The 14,636-nt window shown below is 39.8% G+C and overlaps 1 protein-coding gene across 6 annotated transcripts in view; it reads left to right on the top strand.

Annotated features, from left to right (window-relative positions):
- Positions 1-14,636, top strand: part of ARFGEF3 (ARFGEF family member 3) — a 98,297-nt gene that overhangs the window by 65,846 nt on the left and 17,815 nt on the right. For all 6 annotated transcript variants that reach the window (XM_069787214.1, XM_069787212.1, XM_069787217.1 and 3 more), the window contains 9 exons: positions 1,298-1,448; positions 2,080-2,394; positions 3,978-4,111; positions 5,633-5,778; positions 7,357-7,536; positions 7,920-8,064; positions 9,194-9,316; positions 11,614-11,717; positions 13,268-13,412. In XM_069787214.1, the coding sequence (XP_069643315.1) occupies positions 1,298-1,448; positions 2,080-2,394; positions 3,978-4,111; positions 5,633-5,778; positions 7,357-7,536; positions 7,920-8,064; positions 9,194-9,316; positions 11,614-11,717; positions 13,268-13,412 (1,443 nt within the window). The remainder of the gene's footprint in view (positions 1-1,297; positions 1,449-2,079; positions 2,395-3,977; positions 4,112-5,632; positions 5,779-7,356; positions 7,537-7,919; positions 8,065-9,193; positions 9,317-11,613; positions 11,718-13,267; positions 13,413-14,636) is intronic.

The raw sequence follows: 14,636 nt of genomic DNA, 5'->3' as shown, positions 1-14,636 counted from the left end.
TGCTACACACAGAAGGACAAGAGGGGAATGCCACTACTGTGCACCATGCACTTGTAGGCATATGGGATGTATGTCTGGAGGCTTCAGTACATGTCCTGCTGTCCTAGATTCTTAACATTATGTCACACTAATTGTATATTACATGGGACTGAAATCAGTGGAACAGAAAAGGCAATAGCATTATTGAAATGTGCACCTTTTAAGCCTTGTGATACTAGTACAACCAGAGGGCATCAGAGAAAAATTTTTTTGTTTTAAGGTGTTGGGTGGTAATATAAGCTGAGTGTGCGTCCCTCTCCCTGTCTTGTGTATACATCCTTGGTTGTCTTTTGTCATCATCAGATATTTAAAACTGTTTCTGAATCATGTTAAATGAAGTGGGAATAAAAATATATATTTATAACATGTAAAAATTTGTGCAGTTCTATACATATACCACTACTTCAAACCCAGTGGAAGTCAGTAAAGTCAATTGTTGTCTCCAATGTCTGATGACATCTGATTTCTAATGGCAAGAAGCCTATAACAAAACAGAGTGTTGCACAAATGACCCTGCTTGGCACTTAAATTTGGTGTCTTGGTAGAGGAAACAAAACTGAATAGGCCTGAGCACAAACGAGCTTTTGACCACTCTGCTAGATATGACTGAAGCAAGTTGGCCAGGCCACGCCGAAGCAAAGAGGAGGCAGTAGCGGTGGCCAGAGGCCAACAGATCTGTTCTATGAAAGCTTGCAAAGCTTCAAAACTTGTTTCTATTCCAGTGCAGCATGAAAACTAAGCTTTTCAGAGATTCTCAGGAAAAAAAACGAGGTCTGAATGCTTGTAGCTCAGATCAGGATTAGTTTTGCTTTGACAAGAGTATCCGTTAACAAACTTTTGTATGGAAATAGATATGAAATCTGCAGACTCTTTTTTTTTTCCATAGCAAAGGAGATTTTGGTAAAAATAAATAAACAGCCAGCCAGCCAGCTCCAAAGAGAAACATAATATCACTGGCAATCTGCATCTGTTCTGTGGGCAACAAGATGTGAATCTGGGGGTGGAGGGTGTCAATCTGGCATTGATTTTTTTTTTTTTTTTTTTTCATGTATATAAGATCAGTCAAAAGAGATTTCAATTTTAAAACTGCCTTATGTTTATTAGGAAGAAATGGGTTTCTCTGATTTGTTTTTTGTCTAAAATCCATGTTCTTTTATAGCTTTCAGACTCCATACCCTTGCTGCCACCCTATATACAAACCAGTGTTTGTTTAAAAGCTGAAGAAGCTAATGTTTTTTTTTATTTTTTTATGCTGCAGTGAAACAGAAAGTGGAGCAGAAACTGGAGCAGATGGGGAAAGTGCAGGGAGTTTGCCTGCATACTGCTCATGTTTTGTGTATGGATGCAGTCCTTAACGTGGGCCTGGAGATGGGAAGCCACAATCAGGACTGTTGGCCTCATGTGTTCAGGTACTCACCAGTTTTCCCAAAACCCCCACAATTTATACCGTGTTGCCTGAAAATAACGGACTGAGGAAAAGGACTTTATGTGCTCTGGGAGTGTTCTGTATAAAGTGTCAGAGTGAATTAACTGCCAGTATCTGTAAGAGAAAAGACAGTGCTGTTTTCCACCACTATTCAGAGGTGAAATCAATGCTTAGAAAGTTCAAAGTTACCAGAAGACTGTGACAGACCCAGGAACTTCTCACTTCAGGCAGACCCAGGGCTTTTCAGGCACCTCCGCTAAACTATTTGCTATCTAGGCACACGGGAGGCCAAAGGATGTAAGACGACAGGTTATCTATGTGTGGAGAGTTAGAGATTGTCTGTTTACGGTTTTAGGAAAATGTCCTGTGCATCATCTCTGGTTCAGATGTATAAATTGGTGCCTGCGAATTGGCAGTGGGTTTCAATGTAAGCTGACTGCTCACAGTGATGGGGCTGTGAGGCAGCCAAGAGCTGTACTTGCACTATCCTTCTGAGTCACCTCTGGAGTACAGACCCAAGCGTTTCTTCAGTGAGCCTGGTGATTAGGGGTGGGAGGAGTTGTTGTTTGGGTGGGGGTTTTTTTCATCTTTTTCCTTCTCCTGTTTGTTCCCAGGGTGTGTGAGTACATCAGCACACTGGAGCACACCCACTTCAGTGATGGTGCCTCCCAGCCTTCCCTTACCATCACCCAGTCACAGCAGGCACCTGGAGGGCTGCATCCAGACTCTGAGCCTGGGGAGTCTCCCCACGCACTGACCCCTGAGCAGGAGACCACCCTCAGCAGCAATCCTGTCATTCAGCCGGTTTCTATCCAGGAACTCATCAAGGAGAGCAGTAAGGGCAGAGCTTTTGACTTCCGTGGAGGCAGCCTGCTGTGTGGGAACAGCGCTGCCAAGGCTGTTCTCACGCTCTCCACACAAGCTGACAGGTAAAAGCAGCGCTGTCAGGAACCAGAATCCTTGTTCTCAAAACAGGACCAAAATTGACCTTTTTGTGGTTCAGTGGGGCCCTATCTTTGTCTATTGCAGCCACTTGCTTCAGTTGAGTTTCATAAGAGAGCTGCATGTGCATCACAACCAGCACTTCCTAAACGACCTGGTTTTCTGCATCTCTGCAGTACCTGCCTTGCAGGTACTGGGCTGAGTATGTCTGCGCAACAGCGAATATGCCAAGTAAATCAAGTGCATCCTGAGAGTGGTGGATTTATTGCTTGCGTGTAAATTAATCTGTTGTGTTCATTAAAGCAGACAAAATAAAGGGGTGTCTTGTCCTGACAGGAAGGGATTGAGTGACAGGACCAGTGTCGGTTAGAAAGCAGCTGCTTGTGCCAGGACTGTGTGGACAGCTTGTCAGCCTGCCCCAGCATGTCCAGAGGAGGAAGGGCCACCAAGCGTGGTCACAGAACGGCTAGGTTAAATGTCCCTACAACACACTGCAGACTTACATATCACAGACTTTTTCACTATTTCTGCTACTCTTTTGGCAGCCCAGGCTAGAGTTGAAAATTTCCTGAGTTTGCATGCTTCTAATAACCTTTTTTCTCCAGCTGACATTTTACATTCTTGATCTCTGCCCGTAGGAGGGTGTTATTTATAAATTCAGAGAAAAAAATAATGCATACCGACACTGCTTCTAGGAGTTTGACTCTGTGCATGGGAAGTACCTTTTATTTAGGAAGCTCACAATACAACTTGGTTCCAAGGATTAGAGAATAGAGGTACTGTAATTTTAACAATGCAAGTCGGATTTCTGCACTTGTACTTCAGTGTGGATGTTATTAGGACTCAATCCCTGGTTTCCTAGGACTATAGAAAGTTTTTCATGAAAAGCAATGTCAGAAAATCAAATTTGTGTCAACTTGTGGCTGCACCATGTGAAATTTCACTGTAATCTCTGTGGAACCCACCTCCTATGTAAGCATGTTTACTGGCTTAAGGGTACAGATTTTAACTCTTAAACCTTAAGAGCTCATTGCAGCTGAAAATCACAACTCTTGTTTATATTCCAAAATAGCAATTCAGGTACAGCAAGGTCTGAGGTCTATTTTAGGTCTAAGACTTAAATTAATTTGTTCTTCATGTAAGGGACTGTAACTTCAAATGGAGCAAACTGGTGTAACTCTAAAGTCAGTGAAGCTATGATGGTCTGTATTGTGAGGACTGGGCATATTCTCACTGTTTTTTTGATTGCTGGTTCATGAACTGCTTATAGGATTAAGATACAGTAATGGGGAAGCATCGATTCCTTGAAGAAGTGACTTTTTGTTTTAGTACTGGAGTTGAATCTTGGAACGGTTCTGGCTGGTCCTACAGCACCCTACTTTCCACCCTTTAATTAATAAAGCTTCTGGATCAAAGTCTTTCTGTATAAATGAAAAAACCCTCAATAACCCAGTGTGTCACCAAAGGCAACACATAGCAGCCATGTACAGATAAGCGTTTTCCTCTTACATACACATTTAAGTCTGTATCTCATGAATTTCTCAATTAGATTCTGTTCTTTTACTCACAGACTCTTTGAAGATGCTGCTGACAAGTTAAACTTGATGGCATTGGCAGGCTTCCTTTACCAGCTCAAGAAGGCTTCTCAGGCCCAGCTTTTCCATTCAGTCACAGATACGGTTGATTACTCCCTAGCAATGCCAGGTAAATTGCCTGAAGATCCCTTACAGAGTTCTGTGTTTCATATACAACCGTACTGCTTACAGGACTTGCTTTGTATTCTTACAGTTTTAATTTTTCCGATTGAAATTTCAAGGTATAAATAAAACACAGTATTTAGTCTAAGATCTTTCTGTAGGAGCAATTCAAAGTCTTTAGAAAAGGTTGAGTGCTTTTTTTGGAGAGGGACCACATCCACACCTGCTATGAAACACATCAGAGGATGTTCATTTGGTTCTTGGACTTTGGGGGTGTTAATTATCCACAGATATTTAATCACAGCTCCATTTTGGATCCTGATCCAGTAAGGAAACTTGGGTGAACATAGACCTAAGACAGTGTATTTAGGTTAGACATTTGACAGTGGGATAACCTTAGAAGTGTTCAGAAAATGGGTGATGGCAAACAAAGCATACAACCAGAGAATGTTAAACAAAGCAGTGGGATTTGTCCTGCTTGCTCTTCCCCAGAAGAGTTCAGCATATACCTTACACTACAAAGCCTGTAAATTGTCTCAAATAGAGCATAAGTATTGGTCCCACAGGAAGATATTTCACTTAAAGTTGTACTGTGTCTTTAGAAGTTACATTAGTCATACAGGTTTAGTTCTGTCCTGTAGCAGATGTGGATTTTATCTGGTATATGTCTCCAATTTAGTCGGTTTCGCCTCTCCCTGAAGTGCTACTTGTCATTTTCTCAATGTGACACAGTTGTTCATTTTTTGCTCTTGCTTGTCTCCAGGCCTCAACATTCATCACTTTATTTTTAATAAAGTGATCCTTTTATCATCTCTGTAGTAGTCAATCAACAGTAATTAGTAATAATGAAATGAAAATTAGGATAGAGCAATTAATTGCTTTTTTTTTAGTATTAAAAGTGGTATGTCCCCGATTACATCTTTCGTTAGAGATAAAAGCAGCAGCATATTTTAAATGAGAGACTGAAGTGGCTTTCCAAATGTTGTAAGAGCAATGGAAGATTAATCCCTTTCAATAGGAAATAACAAGTATTACTGGCTGGGGAACAGAAAAGTATTTTCTTACATTCATATCCTTTGCTTGATAAAAAATACAAAAGGACAAACCAAAACTAAATAATTTGCAGTTTATATTCTTTCCTGTAGATGTCACCAAAGGTTTTTGAAACTACTATTTTGGGTCTTAATATCAGTTAACTGCTTGCTTAACTTTTCTACACTACTTCTCCAAGCCCTTGTCTTTAAAATGTTTGCAAAAAAATGATTACTTAAATCAAAATAAAGTGTGTTTAATAAGTTGTTCTTAAAACTTGGGTCCATCTCCTGTTCTTTTACCTACACAGGCATAGGCTGTGTTTTACATTGATTTTTTTTTTTCTTTTTTTTTTTTTCCACCATCCTCCCTGCCCACCCCCCCCAACTTAATACTAATAATTTCTAACCTGATTTAAATTCCAATTTAGACATCTAGAGATGGAGGAGCTGCTGTGTTGCTTAGCTTCCATTTATTTTCTTATACTTTCTTGTAGGTGAAGTAAAATCTACCCAGGACAGGAGAAGTGCACTTCACTTGTTCCGACTTGGTGATGCCATGCTCAGAATTGTAAGGAGTAAATCTCGCCCATTGCTCCACCTTATGCGCTGCTGGAGCCTGGTGGCACCTCACCTTGTAGAGGTAGGAGTGGGAGAGAAAATGGGAATGTGTGCAAGAGATGGCAAAGCTGAAAAAGCTGGGGAAAGCTTGATAGCTCTTAACATGTATAGCAACCCTCAACATTGTCAAATATGGTTACAATCCTGTTGAGGTACTGTATATACTGTGTCATATATTGTGGTATTGCCACTGAGGAGTGCACTTTTAAATAACTGAAATGGGCAGGTCCAGAGACAGTGTGTTGGATTTTTGCACTACAATACTTCCTGTGTGGCTGTGGTGAAAAAACTGAAACCACCCTAAGAGGTTACAAGTAACTCCTCTGTCTACCTGTTTTCCCAGTCAAGGTCTGCATCCTTGCAAGTCTTCCCATAAAAGGATGCAGGCTTTCTTTTCCCACAAAAGGCAGTTCAACTGGGAAGATGGTGACATTTTTCCCTTTCATCCTCCTTCCTTGTGAACCCTGGTCAGTGGCATGCCAGTAGCAGCCACATAATGGATTTCAGTCATAACGAATGACCTTTCCTCAGCCAAACTTTCAGTCTTATCTGGTGAAATGCAGGTGTCTTGACTTCTCAGAGCTTTTTGATTTGTATCACTGGTGTGAATAAATGTGCAGTACTTCCTTTCTTTCTGTTGGTGAGGTATGTGGTGTCATCTGCCCAGGTCTATAGGGAGCATGCTTCTCTGGAGTTTTAAGATGAGCTGTTCAGTAAATTGCCATAGCATTTCATTTCATTGACTCAAGATAATGTGTGGACTATCTTACAGCAGAGTTCAGACTTTGGGGAGTCTCAGTGGAACCCCACTAAGTGAAGTAGAAATAGCAGAGAATAGTTTTGTTGTATGCTTTAGCAGCCTTTTATCTTGAAAACTAGTGCCTCACTTGCCTTTGGATGCCAGCCTGAGATCAATTTAAATGCTTCTCATGTTTTGAACACCCCAAGCCAGTTTAAACTCAAGTACGTCCCATGTTTTTAGAATGCAGGGCTGGTTAGTCTTTTTGGTTGACTTCAGTGCAGATGAGGGCATTACTGGGAAGGAACAACATCAGGGAAAGGACAGAATTTAGCATAACCTGCACAGTTGCTCAAAACAGAGCAACTCTTATATCCAGATTCACTGGTGTTTAATTTTTTAATAGCTCTTCCAAAAGTGATGAGAACCTTCTCACTTGAAGTTCCGTAAATAGCCAAATAAAAAGTGACATTTGGTCATGCATAGATAGATATGGTGAATATATGCAGAAACTACCTTTTTGAAGGGAAAAATGGTCACACGGTAGAAACAAAAGACAACATTTCACATGAGTTCTGTTCTATGGGGTTTATTATTTAATTTATTTATTTTTAACTCTGTGCTTTTTGAATTGTCAGCAAACCTTCATGCATCTGTGGGACTTCAAGCAGCTCAGAGTCTCAGTCATCTTTTTCCATGGCAGTACTCTCCCATTTTCCTCACAGCAGGGTCCCTAGTCACATTAATTGTGAAGCCGTTTTTAGGGTTCAGCAACATGAAGTGCTTACCTCCCTTAAAAGTGTCTCACTAAAATCAAATTTTTTGCTTGGACAAACTCTAATACTCCTCCTTTCCCTGCAGGCTGCCTGTCATAAGGAGAGACACGTGTCTCGGAAGGCTGTCTCCTTCATCCATGACATCCTCACTGAAGTGCTGACGGATTGGAATGAGCCTTCTCATTTTCACTTTAATGAGGCGCTTTTCCGCCCCTTTGAGCGTATCATGCAGCTAGAGCTGTGTGATGAGGATGTCCAAGACCAGGCAAGTCAGCCCTGAACTGGGTGTCTGTATCTGGCCTACCATGCCCAAAAGAAGAATGGTCTCCAGAGTGCACTTGGTCCACTTGAGAGTGTTTCCCAAATTCCCTTCAAATGGTGCCCCCTAATTATCTTTGAGGGATCAGGAGGGCTCTGCCGACCCAATCCAGCATTGTGGTAGACCACAGAGACAGAACACCTGGCTTTAAAGCAATTAAATAAAACTTCTATTATCTAAAAAAAAAAAAAAAAAAAAAATTCATCTGGACTGACTTAGTGAAATCTAGAAATGTGTTTAAAGCCATCCTCATTCCTTCTGAAGGTTCATCTATGTATCAGGGGGGTTTTTTTGGTTTATTCTTTTAACCTCTCCTACACTGTCTGCAGGTGGTCACCTCTATAGGAGAGTTGGTGGAAATGTGTTCTACCCAGATCCAGTCAGGATGGAGACCCCTGTTCAGTGCCCTGGAAACAGTGCACAGCAGCAGCAAGTCAGAGGTTAAAGAGTACCTTGTAGGAGAATACTCTATGGGTAAGGACTTACTGCACTGACTGTTTTATGTGTGCTTTTGTTGCCCTGTCTTATTCCCTGGGGACACAATGACTAACTCAATATGTTTAAATGCCCTACCTGAACAGTGGTACTTAGCAGTGGCACTGCAATACTCCAGGACTGTACTGAAGTATCTGGTTTATAACTGGGGTGGGAGGGAAAGCAGAGGTATTGTTCTGACTTTTTATCCTCTAGATTCTGGCAGATGAGTAGAATGAGAGAAATGCTTCAAACCTGCTTGAATATTTTTGAGAAAAACAGTAGTGCAGGAGTACTGAGCTTGGCTGGGCCCTTGTCACCGTCCTGCTAGAGAAAGGAAGGCGTACTCTATACAACCACCACATCTCATGTGGACTGTCTTTCTTACTGTGTGAAACCTATTGCTCTTACACATCAGGGTATCTTAGTGATAATCTAGGCAAGTGCTCGTCCAGGCACTTAATCACAAGGCTTCAAATAGCTAGCACTATTACAAACCATGTTTGCTGTAAGAATGATTTTGCGTCCCTCCCAGACATGTTTGTTTGTATGGAAACTGGGTAATATGGGAAAATCACTTTAATCTGTTCTTTTGCCCCATTAGAAGGTATTTTTAAATGTTACAAGTCACGTGTCAGGAACACGGTTTTCCTCCTACATTTCGTCTTTCAGATCTGTTATGATCAATGATAAAATGTAAGTGTATGCAGCTTTTGAAGACTGATAATCTACTTAGGAAAAGCAAGGCTATTTTGTTGCTGTATAGCCTGAATAGTTTTCTGCGTGACTGCTGTCATCTTGGCAGTTATCAAGAACTAAACCAGAAACCCCCACCAAACAGAAGTGTTAGCTACTGAGCTGTGTTCAAGAGCTCAAACCTGCTTTTACCATTTGGGAAGACATAAGCTGATATTTTTCATGAATAAGGCAAAGGAGGGAGTCTGTATTACTTCTTGTGAAGGGCTACACAAGTTGCTTCAGGAGCAAGAGAAGGTTTTACTTCTAAGATCATTTCTGTGTCTGCCCAGAATAGAAAAGATTCTACAGATTCAGTTAAATTGTTGAAAAACTGTTGAAAAATCACCTTTATGGGGCATGGGGAAGAGTTCTCATCTTGTTATTTCCACAGGGAAATGCCAGGCTCCAGTGTTTGATGTCTTTGAAGCGTTTCTAAACACAGACAGCATCCAGGTCTTTGCCAATGCCGCCACCAGTTATATTATGTGCCTTATGAAGTTTGTCAAAGGACTGGGTAAATATTTTTATTTTCCTTTTATCCTATTAAGTTATGATATGTCAAACTTGATGCTGCAGAAGAGGAGAATTCAGTTATGTAATACGTAGTAAGGTAGGGAAGAGAGAGGCAGTGAAGAAATTAAGTCCAGAATGCTTTAAAAAAAAAAAAATAAAATAAAGACCAAGGGATTATTTCAGAAACATTTTTAATGCTATCAATTCTTCAAGTTGTTATAGCAGCAAAGATGCATCTCACTGTTAAATGTCTGCTTCATTTGATCTTAATTTGCATCAGGACTTGCTTATATTCATTTAAATAATAAAAAAAAAAACAAAAAAAAACCAAAAACCTGAATATTGCAGGAATAGCCTGGCATTGTACAGTGACAGCATGGATTGTCTGCCACAGAACAGGGTATATTTTACATTCAGCAGCCAAAGCTACGCGGCTTCTTTTCTACCCTTGCCCACCTCAGCAGCAGTAGTTTGGCATATGCAATGCTGAAAACCTGCTGAACCTTCAATGAGATCATGAGCATTGCAACTAACAACACTCTGTCCCCATGACTAGGTTTTTTTGTTGTGTTACTGAGGGCAGCGGAGACCAGGCGTGTCAAGTCAAGGTGACACTGCGGAGTAATTGTTGTGCTTCACCAAACTGCATAACAAAGGCAAATGGTGTTGGGTCATTCTGCCCCCATGTTCATGTTTCCTGGCTTGCTTTGATCATTAGAATTTGACACTTTTCATTGAACTGTGGCAGTGATTTTTTTTTTTCCCTTACATAAATTGCAAAACCTGTAAAGAGGAGTAAAATGGGGCGCTTTTTTTTGTATGTGTATTAATTCACAAAGGTATCTAGGTCTGTAAGCAACTCTGATTTAAATGAAGCACCTAACTGCAGCAGATGTAATCTTTAATGTTACTCTTGTCTTATTAAGCTATTTCACCATTTATTTCAATGGGGGCAGAATTCAACTTGTGATGATGGACCGGAATTGTAATTATTACTACAAAAGAGAAACAAACTTGCATGTCCAGAACCAGTAGAGGGAACTCATGTTCCTTCTGGAGAACTTAAAAGCCTGTCTTGTAATTCTTTAGGTTTTTTACTTTCATGAGATAAGTTTGTCACCTTTATGGTTACATGTCAAAAAGCAAGATCTTTTTTTGTATTAAAGGTAGTAGGACTATGGGATACTACAATACTGAGCAATAGTGAATATACTACCATTTATGTGCATTTTAACATAGAACTGAGGGATTCAAACTTCACTGGTTGACTTGGCTGATCTCAATAGTAGACAAGACTTTAAAATACATTATGGAGGGAATAGTTCAGGGTATAGAAAAGCAAATAAATGTGTGAAAGGAGAATAAAGTAGGATTTAATAAAAGGATTTAATATTTATCTTGTGGTTTTTATGATAGGAATAGCTTTTAAGGCAATAAAAAGTTAATGTATATAGGCATTTAGTAAAGCTTCAGATTTGGCACTGAATGGGAAGTATCTGGCTAAATGGAAAAATGGTTATGAGCCAAGTATTCTAGGGTGGGCAGAACATTGGCTGAGAGTGGAGGAAAACAGACTGTAGAGACAGGGAAAACATTGGAGTGAATGGAGTTACTCACGGAGGAGCTATGCAACAGGATGCCTTGGAACTGATCTGCTTATTTAATACACTCAGTGAAGCTGACCTAGAAGTAGGAGTCTGCTGATGCCACAGTGTTAGTAATACCTGTGATGTTGAGACACTAGAGCCTGAGGATGACATACATTTGAAACTGTGAGACCTTGACACCTGAATTAGACAGCAGAAGGAACTATTGTAGCACAAAATATAAAATGGTGTGTTTAAGGAGTAAATAAACTAAAAGGAAGAACTTGTGGTAGAGTTTTCCAGGGCACTGGGGTGCAAATGCATAGAAAAAAATGTGTATATTAACTGAGCAAAGGGTGAATATGAGTAAGTAATTAATTCATACACCCATGGAAAAAAATGGAGTGGAGTCAGTGTGACAAGTGACCATAAGGTATGATCATAAGAACTCCCAAAGGCTCTACTAAAGAGTTATTAAATAGGCATGTATTTATTAAAGTATTTATTCATATGAAAGTCCATGTATAAACTATGACCAATATTACTGTATTGTTTGTACGAGAATCATCTGGTTGTCATCTAATAAGATCAAACAAAGGATGTTTCTTGGATTCTATTCAGACATTAGGGCACAACTGAATGAAAAAGGAAAACTAATGCTATGTTTTTTCTTTTCTTCTGTCCTTTCCAATGCTGCCTTTCCTATCCCCAGGGGAAGTAGATTGTAAGGAGATGGGTGACTGTATGCCAGGATCAGGATCTGCATCTACAGACTTGTGCCTTCCTGCGCTTGATTACCTCAGGAGATGTTCTCAGGTATGATGAACAATCTTATACAGGTACTAACCTCGCCTAGGAACTGGTTCTAACCTCCAGGCTTTGCATCAATGGTTTGCATGTACACGACAGAATCTGTGGTAAGCCTGATGGTAATAACCTGCACTGCCAGATGGAGAGTGGCAATCTGAAGGAATCTCATGCCTTCTAGGCCAGCTAACAGTGGGAATACTGAGGAGATAAAAACACTCAGACCCAAGGAGCATGTGGGAAAATGTGAATTTTCAAAACCTGGTAGTAACATATTCAAAGCTACATTCATTCTTATTTAAACAGTATTGGGAATGAAGAAGAAAAAAAAAAACCAAACTGAGAATTCTCAGATCTTAAGAAGAGCAACAGGTTACACCCTCTAAAATGCTGCAGCAGCAGCAGCAGCTTATCTGTACCATGAAAACATATCTGAAACAGGGCAAATCTCTAACAATTAGAATGTTGGCATGTTTCCTGTGATCTCCTTGCACACAGCATAGATTATTATCCAGGGTTATTACGACATTTTTTTGTCTGATTTTCTAATGTTTTTTTGTATTTCTGTAGTACCTGCAGGTCTTTTTGTTGGACCCAGGCCATGTTTTTTCTGGGTAAATACAAATGCGTAACAAAGGATAATTACCATAGCTGAAAGGACTTAATATCTAAATTCAGAGATAATGGGTGGATTCAGTACACGGACTGAGAGGAGAAGGAGAGAATAAGGCAGCTCAGAATAATAAACAGCAGACATATCAAACTGTACTTCCTATTTTGTTCACCTAAAAAAATTTAGGGAATATGTACATGTATATCTAATGTGTGTTCTATCTGTACAATATGTGCATCACATCACTCTTCCTCATCCTTACAAACCCCACTCCACAATGAGGCAGAAATATTTTCTCCTCTTTAAAAGAAGCAGCCATTTTTATCTTGTTATACTTTTTAACTTGCCAGTAGAAGAAGAACAGGAATGACTAGAAAGAAATCCTGTCTGTATGTTTTAAATACATGGTTTACTTTAGAAAGGCCTGGTGAAATACTGGTAGCATCCCAGCTATAGCACAATTCTGCAAAATTTGTATTTGTTGTGTAATGGACAATTCAGGCAATGAATCTCTGAAGTAAACCTGTACAGGTCCTTTTATTGGTATTTACTTAGTCCTTCAGAGCTCAAAAATACTCTGTGTACAGCTAATGGAGCTTCTTAGGTCATTGGTGCGATCAGTAAGTACTAACATTTGTCTTTCACAAATGAGAAGGGAGCATACTCCCTTCCCAAAAATGTGTTATTTAAATTGCTTTTCTCCTTCTCTTTCTCACCCCGACCCCTTACTTGTCAATGAACAGAAGACTTCTGGCCTCTAGTTGTGTTTTTCATTTACACTATTGCTGGATGAACAGAACAGATGCTGTCATTATGCTGCTTTCATAGCTTTTATTTCATTTTACGTACCTGTGTTGTATGTGATAGCTTTTACAAACTTTCACATATATATTCACCTTTTCTTCTCTTTTTTTTTTTTTCTCTCTGTCTCCTCCCCACCCTCAAGTTGTTAGCCAAAATCTATAAAATGCCCTTGAAACCCATCTTCCTCAGTGGCCGGCTGGTTAACTTGCCCCGAAGAGTGCAGGAACAGTCAGCCAGCAGTGAGGATGGTATTGAGTGCATCCTTTCTGACTTTGATGACGACACTGGTAAGTGCATTGAAAGCAGTAAATGTGGAATTAATCAACTGCTTCTTCCACATGTCACTGTAAATTTTGCCAAGTGCTGAAAGCAAAAAGGAGGGGAAAAACTTCATAGTTTATTGTCTCCCTGTTGTCTACGCACACATGTGCGCACACAGAGCTTGGAAGTTCAGGTCATGTCACCTTCTTTATGTGAAAAGATACAGCTCATATATGAGAAAAATACAACCCCTCTCAAGACAAAATTAAAATATTATTAAATAAAATATTATCATCCTGATATTCATAATACAACCAGTATGCATTTCTGACACCTAACACAAAAATACTTTCTAGACCACAGTTGAAGTAGAGGAGTGAAAATGTCACCGTATATACTGCCCCATGGAAGTGGTGTGAATAAATAAATGAGCAACCCAGTTACTAAGTAATGATTTCACTGTTTTTAACTTGATTCTTAGGAAGACTCTTGCAGTCAGCAAACTCGGTGTATCTTAAACAAAGTTCCCTTGCAGCCTTTTTTATTGGTTTTGGAACATAATTAGCCAGCAATCATCATGCAGACACAGACTACATCAGCATGGCTACCAGTGGCAGAGAAGATGGGCTTATTATTAGTGAACCAAAGTAAAATCCATTTTAGCCTAATAAACCCATAGCCTTTTAAGGAGACTTAGCTCAGGAATAACACTATACATTGCAGGAGCATTATGAATGTAATACGCAAGATCCTTCTAGTCATTCATAATGTCATGGGGAACTAGTAAGTACTTAAGTAATCTGTAAAGAATTAAAGGGCAGCAATTCCTAACCATCTTCAAAATTCTACTGAAAACTAGTTGTATCCCATAATCTTTCAGGGGTGCATGTTTGCTAATGTAGATATGAACTCACAGTACTACCTGTGTCCTAACTGCTGTTCTGGTAGTTGTCCAGCTCTGTCGTATCCACATTTAATACTCTTCTATCTGTGACCTCTTAACATCTAAAGATGTCATGTGTGGCAGCCTGGTGATACTTCATGAGACATTATTACTGTTCAAATCTGGGTACCAAATAGAGCCAATTAAGTTACGGCTAGTCACATTAGGATCATTACCTAAAAGCATAACCTAAATGAGTATAATCCATTCTGGGCAGCATTTGCAATGGTAGTGAGATGTGTAAAATGTCCCATTAAAAAAAACACACCTAAGGTTAAAGAAGCTGGACTAGTGGGAGTAGTAAACT

The sequence above is a fragment of the Haliaeetus albicilla genome, chromosome 7 (genome assembly GCF_947461875.1).
Source record: "Haliaeetus albicilla chromosome 7, bHalAlb1.1, whole genome shotgun sequence".
NCBI lineage: Eukaryota > Metazoa > Chordata > Aves > Accipitriformes > Accipitridae > Haliaeetus > Haliaeetus albicilla.
Note: the sequence above shows the minus strand (reverse complement) of the source record. Positions and strands in the feature narration are given on the sequence as shown.